This window comes from Oratosquilla oratoria, chromosome 5, assembly GCF_046742065.1.
Source record: "Oratosquilla oratoria isolate Oo_2021 chromosome 5, ASM4674206v1, whole genome shotgun sequence".
NCBI classification, from domain to species: Eukaryota; Metazoa; Arthropoda; class Malacostraca; order Stomatopoda; family Squillidae; genus Oratosquilla; species Oratosquilla oratoria.
In genome coordinates, this window is record NC_134781.1 from 81,563,639 (window position 1) to 81,578,092 (window position 14,454).

At 42.4% G+C, this 14,454-nt stretch overlaps 1 protein-coding gene across 1 annotated transcript in view; it reads right to left on the reverse strand.

Moving 5' to 3' along the window:
• The window catches only part of ifc (delta4-sphingolipid-FADS-like protein ifc), a 46,463-nt gene that overhangs the window by 4,531 nt on the left and 27,478 nt on the right, over positions 1 to 14,454 (reverse strand). Inside the window, exons 2-5 of the mRNA XM_076185549.1 lie at positions 4,448 to 4,624; positions 3,975 to 4,114; positions 3,226 to 3,442; positions 316 to 524 (exon numbers count right to left, since the gene is read on the reverse strand). Of these exons, the coding sequence (XP_076041664.1) occupies positions 316 to 524; positions 3,226 to 3,442; positions 3,975 to 4,114; positions 4,448 to 4,624 (743 nt within the window). The remainder of the gene's footprint in view (positions 1 to 315; positions 525 to 3,225; positions 3,443 to 3,974; positions 4,115 to 4,447; positions 4,625 to 14,454) is intronic.

Sequence of the window (14,454 nt, forward strand, 5' to 3'; positions counted from 1 at the left end):
TAATAAAGAGAGGGTTATATGAGGGAGTGATTGTGCCTACAACACTGTATGGGGTAAAGACTTAAGAGTTTGTGAGAGGCAGAAAGGAAAGGTTTGAATGTGTTTGAAATGAACTGTCTGAGAAGTATGGTGTGTGTTACGAGGTTAGAGTGAAAATGAGGTGAGGAGTAGAACAGGGGTGGAAGGGGAGCTGGCAGATGTGGCTGATGAAGGGTTATTGGGTAAACGATTTTCACTGTGGTCAATATCAAACTAATACTGAATTGTCTAAGCTTATAGCAAGTATTTTCAACATACTTAGCAAAAAAAACTTACCTTTGGAAGTCTTGAACCCGGAATGTAAGGAAAATCATGGTGTTCATTATGGTACCCCACATTGAAAGTGACATAGTTGAGAGGTCCATAGTAGCTATACGTCTCAAAGCCCTTTTTGAACATGTAGTGTTCGGATATAAAGTGGCCTGCAACTGGGTGGAGACCCATGGCTAGCAATGAACCACCAGCAAGATAGAACAAACATTTACCTGCAAGAAACATAGTCAAGAAAGTTAATTACATGTTAAGTTAAAACAAATTCCTACCTGTGAAGAAGGAACAAGAATAGCATTTATTAAACATAATAAAAATGCAAATGTATGATGGGAGTTACTAGGCTAGATAGAGTGAGAAATGAGGAGGTGAGGAGGAGAATGGGGGTGGAAAGGGAGTTGGGAGATAGGGTTGATGAAAGAATATTAGGATGGTTTGGACACATGGAAAGAATGAGTGAAGAAAGACTAGTAAAAGAGGTGTGGAAGGCAGATGTGGAGGGAGTGAACATGAGGGGACATCCTAGGATGAGGTGGATGGATGGGGTGAAGGGGGCTTTGGGTAAGAGGGGAATGTCTGTTGAGGAAGGACGGGAGAGGACAGAAGACAGGGGTGAATGGAGGGTGGTTGTATATGGATGATGTTGTGATAGCATGAGGTGGAATGGGCGGGTGGATGGGGGTGAGGTAGTATGTGTGAGCAAAATTTGACGCAGCCCGAAGGGATTTCTCCCCGTCCTCTCATTTTATGCAATGGGGGGATGGAGAGGGGGGGTCGCCGATTTAATGAAGCGGCCTTGCTGTGGATGTGCTGTGTCTTGTGACACTGCTTCTGACCCAGGGCAGACAAGGTGCAGGGATGACCCGTCATTCAGGAGGTGCTAAGATAAGAGGGAGGGTGGAGGGGTGTGGAGTGTATTCAGGGATGGAATGGGTGGGAATTATTTTATGCCTTTTTCTTTTTGGCTACCCCCCTTGTAAGGGGGAAAAAGCCTTGGTATATGTATGTATGTAAAAATGCGAATGCAAGTGATGATGTGGAGATTCTGTGTGTGGGGTTGTAGAGTTGAGGCACCTACCCACTTTTCATACATCAAAACCCATTTGACAACCCCAATCTTCTCAGCAACTTGTGGATTAAGCCCATCTCTGTTGCCAATCAAGAGCCTCCAAGAGCAATTCTGTATGACAGTATAACACCCTTTTGGAGTCCTAAGGCAGGGAAAATTTTTTATAAAAATTGAGGATTTGAGATCCAGTAAATCTATACTAATTAATGATAAATACTATAAAAAGAAGTAAGTATGGCATGGTAAGTGTAGTGTTGTTTGTGTATGTGAATGTAAGTGCATGTTGGGCTGGGGATGGTAGAAAGTGCTTGTTTTTGTGGAGGGACAGATGTTGCATAGCTTTTGTGGGTCCTTTCTTAGCCCTTGGGTTCAGGAACAAAGTACTAGTTGTACCCCCGTCTCACTGGCCCTACCCCTATCACACTGCTCATTGTAATAAAACAACAAAAGGTGATTGGAGTAAAGGAGACTGAGGAGGTTCTAAAGGACTATGCACATGACAGGCCCGTTTCACCACACCAACAGTAAAGGTGATGATGCTTGAGATGAATCAACACTTATGCACTGTATCAAATGATATAAAATTAGCAATTCATGCACACCAATAGCCAGTCGTCCTTTACAAGAGGGCCAGCCGAGTCAAAGCACACATCCACTTCATACATATTAAAACCCATTTAACTCCCCTCCCCTCCCATCCTCACAGATTAAGCAGATATAAACAATACTTCAAACTTTCTATGGTTGTGTAAATGAGCAACATAACTCCATTCTTAATATGACTGCTATGTGATTAATCACGGCCCTCTCTTGCAAGAGACCTATGTAACTTGCAACATCCACTGGACTGTACCACAATTCATTCATGGATGAAATAGTGTTGTTGATTGCTATGACTTCACATACATCATGAACAAAGAACAGTTATCATTACATACATATACCAAAGGCTTTTTCCCCCTTACATGGGAGGTAACTAAAAAAAAACAAAGCCATAGAAACCACTCCCACCCATTCCATCCCCTACATACTCCACTCCCCTCTGCCCTCTTCCTTGTGAAACAGATGCTGAAAAGATATTCTGTTATTAATGATAACCTTTACTTAAAAAGTAAAATAACAGAATATCTTTTTAGCATCTGTTTCACAAGTTTAGACCTATGTAGTCATGAAAATTGAACTGATTTTTCTTTCTTCTTTTCCTACACATACCAATAAGTTGCCCAAAACATATCATTGTACAAGGAATTGAATATAATTTCAAAGAATGAACTATCAAAAGGACATAAGAAGGGGGTATCTTTGGTGAATTTGAAGTTGACATTTTGCAGTGACCTACAATTATTTTTTCTCTGGCCAATATCAAAGTAGTTATTCGGGTAAGTGGTGGACTGTGTAACAGGAGATTGCACAGAGGTCCTCTTCAAAACAGAGACTGGTCCTAAGTTGAACTTAAAGTCTAGCATTATCCAAAATAAATTACAAAGTAAGGCACCACTATTTGGAGGGAATAAAAAGACCACTAAAACTTGTGTACTGCTGTACATGGGATTGATTGATTAATTTTTTTTTTTTAATGGAGTGGAGTATGTGGGGGGGGTGGAATGGGTGGGAGTGGATTTTATGCCTGTTTTTCTTTTTTGGCTACCTCCCTTGTAAGGGGGATAAAGCTGCTGGTACATGAGAGAAGAATCTTGGTATACTGATAGTTTCTTTTTAAATTTGGCCATCCTTATTTTAAGAGGGATGAGTACACAGGAGGAACATCAAACTAGCTCTATTACAATGTATATACAGGAGGGAGGGAGGGAGGGAGGGAGAGGGAGAGAGAGAGAGAAAACACTCACCTCCAAAGTAATATGCCACAAAAACATTAAATGACATCTGGATAGCAGTATTACAGATTTCCAAGAAAGTAGGTTGCTTGGGGTAGGTGATGACTGGCCTCAGAGCGTAGAATAGCGGCTGCAAAAACATCCACACAGTTTTCCCGACGGTGGTACAAAACAGTTTTGCTTCAAGTGAGGTTGGAATATCTGTGTCCAGCTTTTCATCACCCTGAAACTGAAGAAAAGAAAACATGTTAAAACAATTTAGCAAAATCACTCTTCCTTTTTACAACAAGTATCTGCATACAGGTGACTGAAGGATTCTTGGATTTTTATTTATGGCCTTTGATTCTGGCTAATCAAATAAATAAATCATGAATGGTTTAGATAAGGACACTGAGGGTTTAACAACTACTACATACATATACCAAAGGCTTTTTTCCCCCTTATAAGGGTGGTAGCCAAAAACCAAAGGCATAAAAACCACTCCCACCCATTCCATCCCCTATATAATCCACTCCCCTCCACCCTCTTCCCTCCCTCTTATCTTGGCACCTCCTGGATGATGGGTCATCCCTGCATCTCACCCATTGCCCTGGGTCAGAAGCAGCATCACAAAACACAGCACATCCATGGCAAGGATGCTTCATTAAATTGGCGACCCCCCCATCTCCATTCCCTCATGCAGAAAAGGAACAACTCCTAAGTGCTAGAAATGTCATTGCAGCAAATGGGAGAAAACAAACCAATAATTTAGCTACACTTACTTTGTGGTGTTCAAGATGGTAACCTTTGAAAGACACAGAAAATGGAAGACAGATGGGCAAGTTGGCGAAGATACCCAAGAGACGATTTGCTAATGGACGGATATGCCCAAATGCCAAGTTATGGGATATTTCGTGAATTGCTGTGGAATAATGATAAAAAATATATATTATCAGCCATAAATTTCCAAATTTATATATTTTGAATTTTCACACAAAGACAAAAATAGGAGAGAGGGGAGAGAGAGAGATGGGGAGAGAGAAAAGAAGCCTCTACAATGATAATTCCAATGATTATTTAAGTATTATATATCATACATCTAAAATAAAATGCAATGCAGTAATTCAAATCCATATAATGACTTCAGGTAAAACAGAACTCCATTTTATGTATGATAACTTCAATTCTATTTTGAAAGTCCCTACCCTCAATATGTTAAATACGTCATTTGCTAGTGTTGGATAAGAATACTTACCTAACATGAGAGAGTGGTTGATGGTGCCGCCAACACAGTAAGCCAGAATGACGACCCATAACCAGGATAAATCCTTGATGAGGAAGAGGGAGAGGATTTGGAAGGTAACCAACACAATCACCCACCATTTCAAATTAGGGTCGTTACCAAACAACTCCTTTATGTTTGGGTGTTTCTCTGGAAGTGTAACAAAGACAAATTAGCTCGTCACATGAGATGAAAACATTGATACGTCAAAGGCATACACTCGCATGAAGGTGCTGAAAACTCGTAATACATACACTTGCATGTGAACCAGCCCAGACGTACGTCTTTGAGAATCATCTCCCTAGTATCAATTTCTAAAATCTGTCTACTACCTCACCTCTGTTTGAAGGTACAGCCCAGGGCTGACACTGTCTTTAGACCAAGTTCAAGGTCTTACTATCAACTCTGACTGTATTTCTTACATCTTTGATGACAGAGAACGGAAAACTGGTAACTGTTCCCTCTGCTACCATTTCTATAAATTAATGACAGCCCACCCCAACTATCATTATGCAGACAGAAGTCCAAACTTTCTTCCCAGGGAGACCCATGGGAGGACCTCAGGACTGTTGCCAGCTGGTGTGGGGCTGTGGGTTTCCTGCCTGATAAAGTCCTGGTGACAATTATTCCCATTATCACTATCACCATTGTGCAGTTCTTGTTAAATGTTTGTGAATTTATGCTTTGGTTCAGTTTCAGTAACAAGCAAATGCATTTATATATAATATATATATACAATTTTTTTTTTTCTTTTATGGAATGGTTAGGTAATGTTAGGAGCTATTTGGCAAAGTAAATTTCATGTTAACTATCTGTGCCTGAATGTTTTTGGGACTTAACCTAGCATCTTCATCAACCATAATCATTTGAGAATTTTCATTATCATTTTTTTATGGCAGGCATTTTTGTTCAGTTATTGGGGTCCCCAGCAGTCAAAAAAACTATTAAGTCCTACTTGCAAATTAAGAATGAGCTCATCCTTGATAAATACACAATTTGTAGACCTACTAGGAGGAAATAAAAACACAAAAAATTTAGGAAAGCAAATCACGACCAGATTAAATATCAATGTATGAAATAACAGAAAATACATACATGTGTATAAAATGATAGAAAATACATACACTGGAAGAAATTCATATAAGAGTCATGTAAAAAAAATATTACTCATATGCGTGTATGTGGGGAGATATGAAGGAGAGGGAAATGGAGAAGAGAGAGGGAGAGGAAAAGGAGAGAGGAAAGAGAGAGAGAGAGAGAGAGGGGAAAATCGTAAGGGAAAGATGAGTGATCCAGCCGGGTTGTGATGTACAAGATCGACGTATGACGTCACTAACTCCTTCCCTCACCCCCCACCCCCACCCACCCACCCCTCCGCTGCCCTTGGTAGGGTCTAACACACTCGTCATACCTCAACAGAATATCCACAATAACTTCGTCTCTCGTCAACGGAAAGCCATTAAGCGGGTTCTTGGGGGGGAATTCCCCAATTCAGTTACTTTCTCTGGAGCTCAGCCGGGCCTTACAGTTGCCAAATTCGTGATATTTCATTTCTCAAGATTCTATTGTTCCTCTTTTTCTCTCATCATCCTTCATCCATTTTCTCTCGTTCTTTCTCCAGGGGGTGGGGGAGGGGTACGATGGTAGAGCGACTACCAAATAAAAGTAAAAAACTAAAAGACGATAAACACGAATACGTTGGCAATAACGAGTATCCAGTGGGGAGAGAGAGAGAGAGAGAGAGAGAGAGAGAGAGAGAGAGAGAGAGAGAGAGAGAAATAAAAATTCAAAAGCGAGACAATGCGAAGAGAAATACAATTTAGAGAATAAAAACCTCACTAATAAAAGGCTAAAATGTCCAGAATTTTCTTTCCTCTGTACATTATCTCATTAAAGACAATAAAATAGAATAAAATAAAATACAACAAAATCTGTAGCGAAGAGTTTCCATGACACCTTACTAATTAGCTAACACGGTATATAAGCGCACCCTTCACAAGAACGGTTGTAAAACTCGTAACAAATCAAACGCCCGCCCAAGGGATAACGTTATGAATATGTAGCCTTCGTCACCTAAAAAAATAAATAAAAATTAATTAATAAATAAAATAAATACATAAATAAATAAAATACTACTAACAACATTCAACAATATCTTCCCACAAATTCTCCGTTTTATCAAAAATTCTTCACAACAGCCAGACCTTTCCATTACGTCATCATAACCAACCCTTTAAATGTCAACTCAGAATTCGCTCGTGTGTGTGTGATTCACCATTGTCTTGGATCACGTGTTGGACTCGTGATTTATTTCCCTCCTGAAAGAGAGTTCAGAGCTCGTATATGACCGATCTATGGGTAATGTTGTGACCTTACACGCACACACACACCCAACTCCCCGCCCACGAGTTGGAGTAACGACTCACAGCGCAGCGATACTGAAATTAATTCAGCACTGGGCGGGATACGAACCCAGACCGCCGTAGCGGCAGCCAGGAACTCTAACCACTGCACCACGAGGTGTGTGTGTGATCCAAGACTGGTCTTGGATCACGTGCTGGATTCGTAATCGACAGCTATTACTCTCCCGAACGAGAGCCAATATTTCATATACGTCCCGGTCTACGGGTAATAATGTCTTCTTACACACACACACACACACGAAACTCTAGATTGCTGCTTTAGCGGTCGAGCGCGATACCACTACACCAGCAGTGTGTGTGTGCGTGCGTTCGTGTACAGCCCTACAACAAACAAACAAACAAACAGGCCCGGTGCCATCCGCCAATGTGTCTAGTCATTCTACATAAAGGCGAACTCTCAACCAACAACTCTCTTCCTGCCTCTCTCTCTTTAACCTCCTCTTTTCTTTTGCCTTTTTCAATTGCTGTGTAGGGTCATTTTTGGGGAAAGGGGGGGAGAAGTGGAGAGAGGAAGGGGGAAGAGAGTGAGAGAGAGAGAGAGAGAGAGAGAGAGAGAGAGAGAGAGAGAGAGAGAGAGAGAGAGAGAGAGAGAGAGAGTGAGAGAGAGGGGAGAAAATGAAGAGAGCACGGGGAGAGGAAGGGGAAGAGAGATGGGGTAGAGAGAGGGAAGGGAGAGAAGAGAGAGAAAAGAGAAGGGGTAGAAAGTAGGTGGAGATAGAGGAGAGAGACAAAGAGAACAACGAGAAGAATGGAGAAAAGAGAGAGAGGGAAGAGAGAAAGGAGAGAGAGAAAAGAGAGGAAACACAAGGGGACATGAAAGAGTGGAGCGAGGAAAGGAAGGAAGGAAGGAGAGAGAGAGAGAGAGAGAGAGAGAGAGAGAGAGAGAGAGAGAGAGAGAGAGAGAGCGCGCGCGCGCGCCGAGCCGAGCCAAAGGGGACATGCTGGTCTGCACGACCTGAACACGTCACCGAGGCGACCATATGACCTTGGCTGAGAGACCATACGGTCCCGCCTATGATCAGCCACACCCAGGCGCAGCTCCCAGGAATGGAAATTGACAGCATGCAATCAATTTGCCACCGTCGAGTTGATTGGGTCGTTGAGCACCATGATTCTCGCCTAACCGACCCTCTGTGATAAGATCAGCGTGATGACTATCGGAGTTATATCGTGTGGGACAGCAAGAGGACCAATTCATTTGTGTGGTGATTATAGAAGCTAGCAAAAAAAAAAAAATAAATAAATAAATAAAAATAAATAAATAAATAAATAATTAAATAAATAAAATAAATAAAATAAAATAAAAATAAAAATAGATAAAAATAAATAAAAACAAAATAGACAAATAAAATAAATAAACAAACAAATAAAAAATAAAATAATATTAACAATAACAATGAAAAAAAAATTGAAGAATAAAAATAAAATATAAATTAAATAAACAATAAAATATATCAAAATAAAAATAAATCAAATTAAGGATCACCTCAAGAACTGGCGCCCCCGAACGTCTACCTGAAGAATAGTCACACCAGAATGCCCACATGGAAAATCGTCACCCCAGACCAAAATTCATGAATTGAAGATAAAATAGTAACCTAAACTAACATAACCACAGGCTACTTATTATCATCAACTTATACAATTGATAAATCGTCAACTAAGGATAGCTCACCTGAAAAATTGTCACCCATGTATATATATATATATGTTGTTACGATTGCAAAAGTAGATCTCCCACTGGGTTTACGCAACTGAGGTGAAAATAACACACGTAGCTGTTCTCATCCACACACCACACACACCCGTGCTGCCGAATGTTCTGGTGTGAATTGTGTAACAGTCACGTGATCCCAAGTGTGTAAAAACGTGACATAGTTTAACATAACAAACTCCCCCTATCGGGAGGCTAGGACGGTGACCCTTACAGAGGGCTTTGTAGCGTGGAATATAATGAACCATATCCTTGGTTAAATTTCGCCGGTAGCAGAATTCGAACCACCATTCCCCTCCCCCGGACCTTCGCCCCCAAGTAACGACGCCCTAACCGCTCAGCCGGTGAAAATATTAATGACGTGTCGGCCACAATATCATGAAATGCGCAATCAAAAACATAATAATAATAATAATAATAATAATAATAAAGTTAAAAGTAAAATTACAATAAAATGATATTAACAATAATCATAATAACAATGACATTAAAATAAAATCGTATAACAATATTATCATTAATAACAGCAACAACAACAATAATAATGATGTTAAAAATAAAATTACATAAAAATACTAATACTAATAATCATAATGGCACTAGAAATAAAGGTATATAACAATACTTAATTAATAACAACAATAATAATAAAATACGGCACTGGCAGCAGGAATCTACATAGAGACACATATTGTTGATACATTAGAAGACACATTGCCTTCTTGAGCTGGAACTACATGAACGGGGGTATGATCGATGTCTGTAGAGGCACACCGCCCCCTTTATTATGTAGAAGTACAAAATGCTCGTCTTGGGGTGTGGTCCATCTATTGAAGGGTCGCATACATCACTCCCAAGTGTACCAGGAAAACTTGTGCTCAATTGAACTGCCGGATTCCAACGTTCAATATGTTGGGTATCGAGTAATATCTGAATTCATTCGCTCTACGGTTACCGTAGTGCAAATACGGCTTATATAATTATTGCAGCAATATATATATATATATATATATATATATATATATATATATATATATATATATATATATATATAGTGTGTGTGTGTGTGTGTGTGTAATTCAACTTCAGTTAACGATACAAGTCTGTAGGCGAGCTTTCTAATGACTGTACCCAAAGGGTGAGGGGGGATGGGGGGGAAGGGAAACAGTGGAAGAAGGGGAGGTGGAAAGGGAAGAAAGGGGGGGAGGGGAAGAGGGAGAACGGAGTGGGAGAATGGGGGAAAGAGGGGGGAAAAGGGGGTAAAGGGGGAGAAGGTGGAAAGGGGGTGTGGGGGATAACATGACATAGTCCCTTGCACAAGGAAGCACAGTGCATCACGTGCCGAGTAGTAACCACTCGTACCATGTACTCGACTGATGACTCGAATGCACACGGAAAGGGGAAGACAAAAATAGACGTGATGCAGGGGAGTGGAAGGGAGTGGAGCGGACGTGGAGACTGGCACGTGGTCTGCTCTCGCCTGATAAGGTTGTTTAAGGATGCATTCTCCCCCCTTCCCCCACACAATAATCCCCCCCTCTCCTTCCCTATCCCCCCAACTCACAATGGTTCCTATCCCTCCTTCTCCAGATTTTATTTACTTTTTCTTCAATGTCTTCAGGGAAACGCGGCCAAGTATCCTCAAGAACCTGCAGGATACAAGATCCTAACAATTACGAAAGTACGTTGGGTCGAATACGCCAACCAGAGAGACATAACGACCCTAATCACGTCTTCTCACGTGGTTAGCTGGGTCCTGACTAAACTTTTAAAACCTCAAGAATATATATATATATATATATATATATATATATATATATATACAAATGAGTGTGTGTGTGTGTGTGTCACCATGGTAATTGGATCACGTGTTGGACTCATGATCGACATCTATTCCCCTCCCGGAAGAGAGCTCAGAGCTCGTATATGATCGATCTATAGGTAATGCTGTGACCTTACACGCGCACACACTCCCAACTCCCCGCCCACGAGAGATGGAGTAACAACCCGCAGCGCAGCGATACTGAATTATTTCAGTCCTGAGCGGGATTCGATCCCGGACCTCCGTAGTGGCAGCCGGGAACGGTAACGACTGCCTCACGAGTTGTGTATATGTGTAAACAGGTATATATTTTTTCTTTCACCCCACCTGGTTCTAATTTTGATACAAGATAATTTCCTCGTTTACCGGATCCAGATGGAGGTGGTTCGAACCCCGGTCAGCGCGTACCGGCAGTAAGGGCACAAGGTCCAAGCCCATCATTCGAACGGGATTCCAAGGAAACAAAAACGAACCTCGTTTAGAGCAGTTGCTGAGGATTTACTGAAGATGAAGGAAGAGAAGAGAGGAAAAGGAAGAGGAGGAAGGCAATGAAGGAGGGGAAGGAAACGAGGGATAAAAGGCGGAAATACATGAGGGGAGAAAGTGGAGGAGAAAGTGCGAGAGAGAAGAGGAGGGAGAAAATAGAAGGTTAATATCCAAACATTTTCGTGCAAATCTTTGGACGAATTCGGGTCCCTTGGCAGAGCTTGCTCCCACGCACCCCGAAGGGTCAATATAACTCCCCCACTCCCCCCCACCGGGCACATACTCCCCCCTAGACTAAACTGCGGATCCGTTCGACTGTCTCCGGGCGGGTGGTCCTCGCTAGCCAAGACTGCGAGCGACGCGCGGCAGAGGAGACAAGGGTCAATGAAAACAAGATTAGCAACAACATCGCCATACGATATATATATATATATATATATATATATATATATATACACACATACACACACACATTTATCAACCACAATTCACTTTAATTCTTAACCATCAACATCGAGAAACTCGAGGAGGCCCACATGCAGAAACTGAAAATGGTACAGCCAAGGACTCGAACCTGCGCTAGCACGTGACAAGTGACAGTGACTTAAAACCATTTATATAATAAACAACTCTCAGGAAACTACAGTGCAATGGCGATACTTCCGTCAGAATCTAACGAAGAAACCTGAAGTCCAAACACGCGGACAAGCGACAGGGGAGTTGATTCGGCTGTGGGTTCGACCGCGGACCCAAGGGGACCTCCCAGATACACAGGCGGAAACGAATAAAATCGCCCGCCGGTGTTGTATCCACTCCTTACCAGAAGCTATACAATGCGGCCCCGTCACAAATGACCTGGAGTGTGATCAGGTCGCGGGTTCCGGTCCCCGGTCGCCAAGTCCGGTTATGTACCGGTCGTCGGTCACTGGCTACCGGTCACTGGCTGTGCCATTTCCTTCCGGTTCCTGCGCTTCGACAGACTCTTCCTCAGCTGAGATCATCCTCTTCCTATTCCACTTTCTTCACTTATACTCCGTAACGTCATGAAACCTACCAGTACTAACGACAAACTCAACCTTTATCCTAGTTGTCGCCAGGCGATTTTATTCACCTCTCTTATTCAACTCCCGCCCATTTCCTCTCTTCCTTAAGTCTCTTTCCCCACTCCCCTCTTACTCTCTCCATCACTGTCCTCCTCTCTTTTCATCCTCACTCCTCTCTATCCCTCCCTCTCTTCGCTCCCAACCACTCTGTTTTTGTCTGTTTCTATTCCTTGGCCTCGCCCTCCCCTCCCCCCATCACACTGATGAGAAAATCAAAATAGTTTCCCTGTTTCTCTCACGTGAGCAGAGGAAGCACAGAGAACGTTGTGCAAGGTCATCCTCTCTACCCTATGGCCGCAGGCCTCCCGGAGACCGATCAACATCGCCTGACCACCACAACACACACACACACACACACGCACAGCCTTCCAGCATTAGAGACCACACCTTAATTTATACATGCTTGCCGCGTTGCGAAAAGGATTAATTATCATTTTGTTGAAATGTTATATAAATAAACAATTGTAATGTATCTAGTGAGAATATTCCATTGCAGACTAGGGAATTGCCAAACTAGAACTTTAGAATCCAGCTGTACATCCACTGTGATGCTTCCTTGTACATCCACTGTGATGCTTCCTTGTACATCCACTGTGATGCTTCCTTGTACATCCACTGTGATGCTTCCTTGTACATCCACTGTGATGCTTCCTTGTACATTCACTGTGATGCTTCCTTGTACATTCACTGTAATGCTTCCTTGTACATTCAATGCGATGCTTCCTTGTACATTCACTGTGATGCTCCTTGTACAACCACTAGCTGCGAAAGTCCTAATATACTTGATGGATACAGTCTTTTTTTCATAGAGGCACGAAACTTGAAACCAACAAGGCCCAGCCATGGCCCCAAAAAAACCGCAAGCCTCTTCACTCTTCTTCCTCCTGACCCCTCTCTCTCTTTTTATCTTTATTCCCCTTTATCTCTCCCCTCTTTCATTTCTCTCTTTCTCACCGCCTTCATTCCCTCTTATCTTTCCCCTCTCCTCCACTCTAAAACCTAATTCCCCTTCCCTGTCTCGTTTCTTTCATCTTGTTTACATTACTCTTCCGTTCCCCCCCCCCTTTCCCTCGCGCCCACTCATTTTCTCCCTACGTCTCATTTCCCTCCCCCACCCACACTTCCTCCTCCTCCTCCTCCTCTTCACCTCAACTGTCTTCCACCCACACAGGTTCTGCAATCAATTGATCTTCAATTCCCTAACTATCAACTCTTCCCTCTCTCTCCTAACTTTTCTTCCTCGTCCTCTTCGTCTCCCTAACCCCTTTCTTCCCTCCCCCTCCTTTCCCCTAATTCCCCATCCCCGTCGCCCCATTGTCCCTAAATCCTCTTTCTTAATTCCCACATTTATCCCTATTTCTTCCTTTTTCGTCTCCCCCCTAACTTCTTTCTCGACTCCTTCCCCCTAATTCTTTTTCCCGCCTCCCCCTATCCAAGCTAATTCCCTTCCTCGCCTCTCCCTATTTCCCCCTAATAGTTCTCTCTCGCCCTCTCATCTTTCCCCCAAATTCCCCCTTTCTCGTCTGCACTCTACCCCAACACCTCTTTGCATAATTACCCTCCGTTTCCTTCCATTTACCTGAATCGTTATCTCTACCTTGCCCTCGTTATAGTGGAACTCCACCCTTCCACCCCTTCCACTCCCTCCACCCTCTCTCTCTCTTGGGCGTCCCCAGGGCTGGACTGGGTGCCATAAAGATAACAATCAAAACTAACATAAATTCGCGAAAATGTGCTGCTAATTCTGTTTGTTGGATAAACAATACTCACACCCGGCGGCAAAGCCACCAAGGCTTTTTAACTTTTTAACAAAATATTCTTTACAGACACACACACACACACACACACACACACGTGACATAAGTGTCTATATGCGTACATGTAACGAATGCCAAACTGCGCGACAAGATGAGTTTTTCTTAAAAATAAATAAAGAAAAACCAAATTAATTACCATTATGTTTTTTTATTACAGGAACTATAATTCGATAACCTCCAATATTGGGAACGAATAAAAAGTTTCAAAATCCAGAACACCACGGACACCAGAAAAATTCTGATAACGTGAGGAAGAAGAAGAAGAAGAAGAAGAAGAAGAAGAAGACGAAGAAGAAGAAGAAGAAAAAAGAAAAAAAAAAAAAAAAAAAAAAAAAAAATCCGGGGTATGTGAGGCTTCCGAATTTCAGAGGTTCCCAACACAGGAAACTGTCTCTGCAATTCTATTCATCCGACGTCGAGTTCCGTGCAAGCACTATTCTATTACCAGACACCACGACCTTGGCACCGCGGCTGCTGCCTGGCCTCCTCCCAACACCCCCAACCACTCCCTTCACCACCACCTCCTCCTCAGCAAAAAAATCACGACAATCGGAATCGATGACACCCAATTCCTTCAACAAGTAGAACACAGGGACCTACTCTCAGCTGAATTAA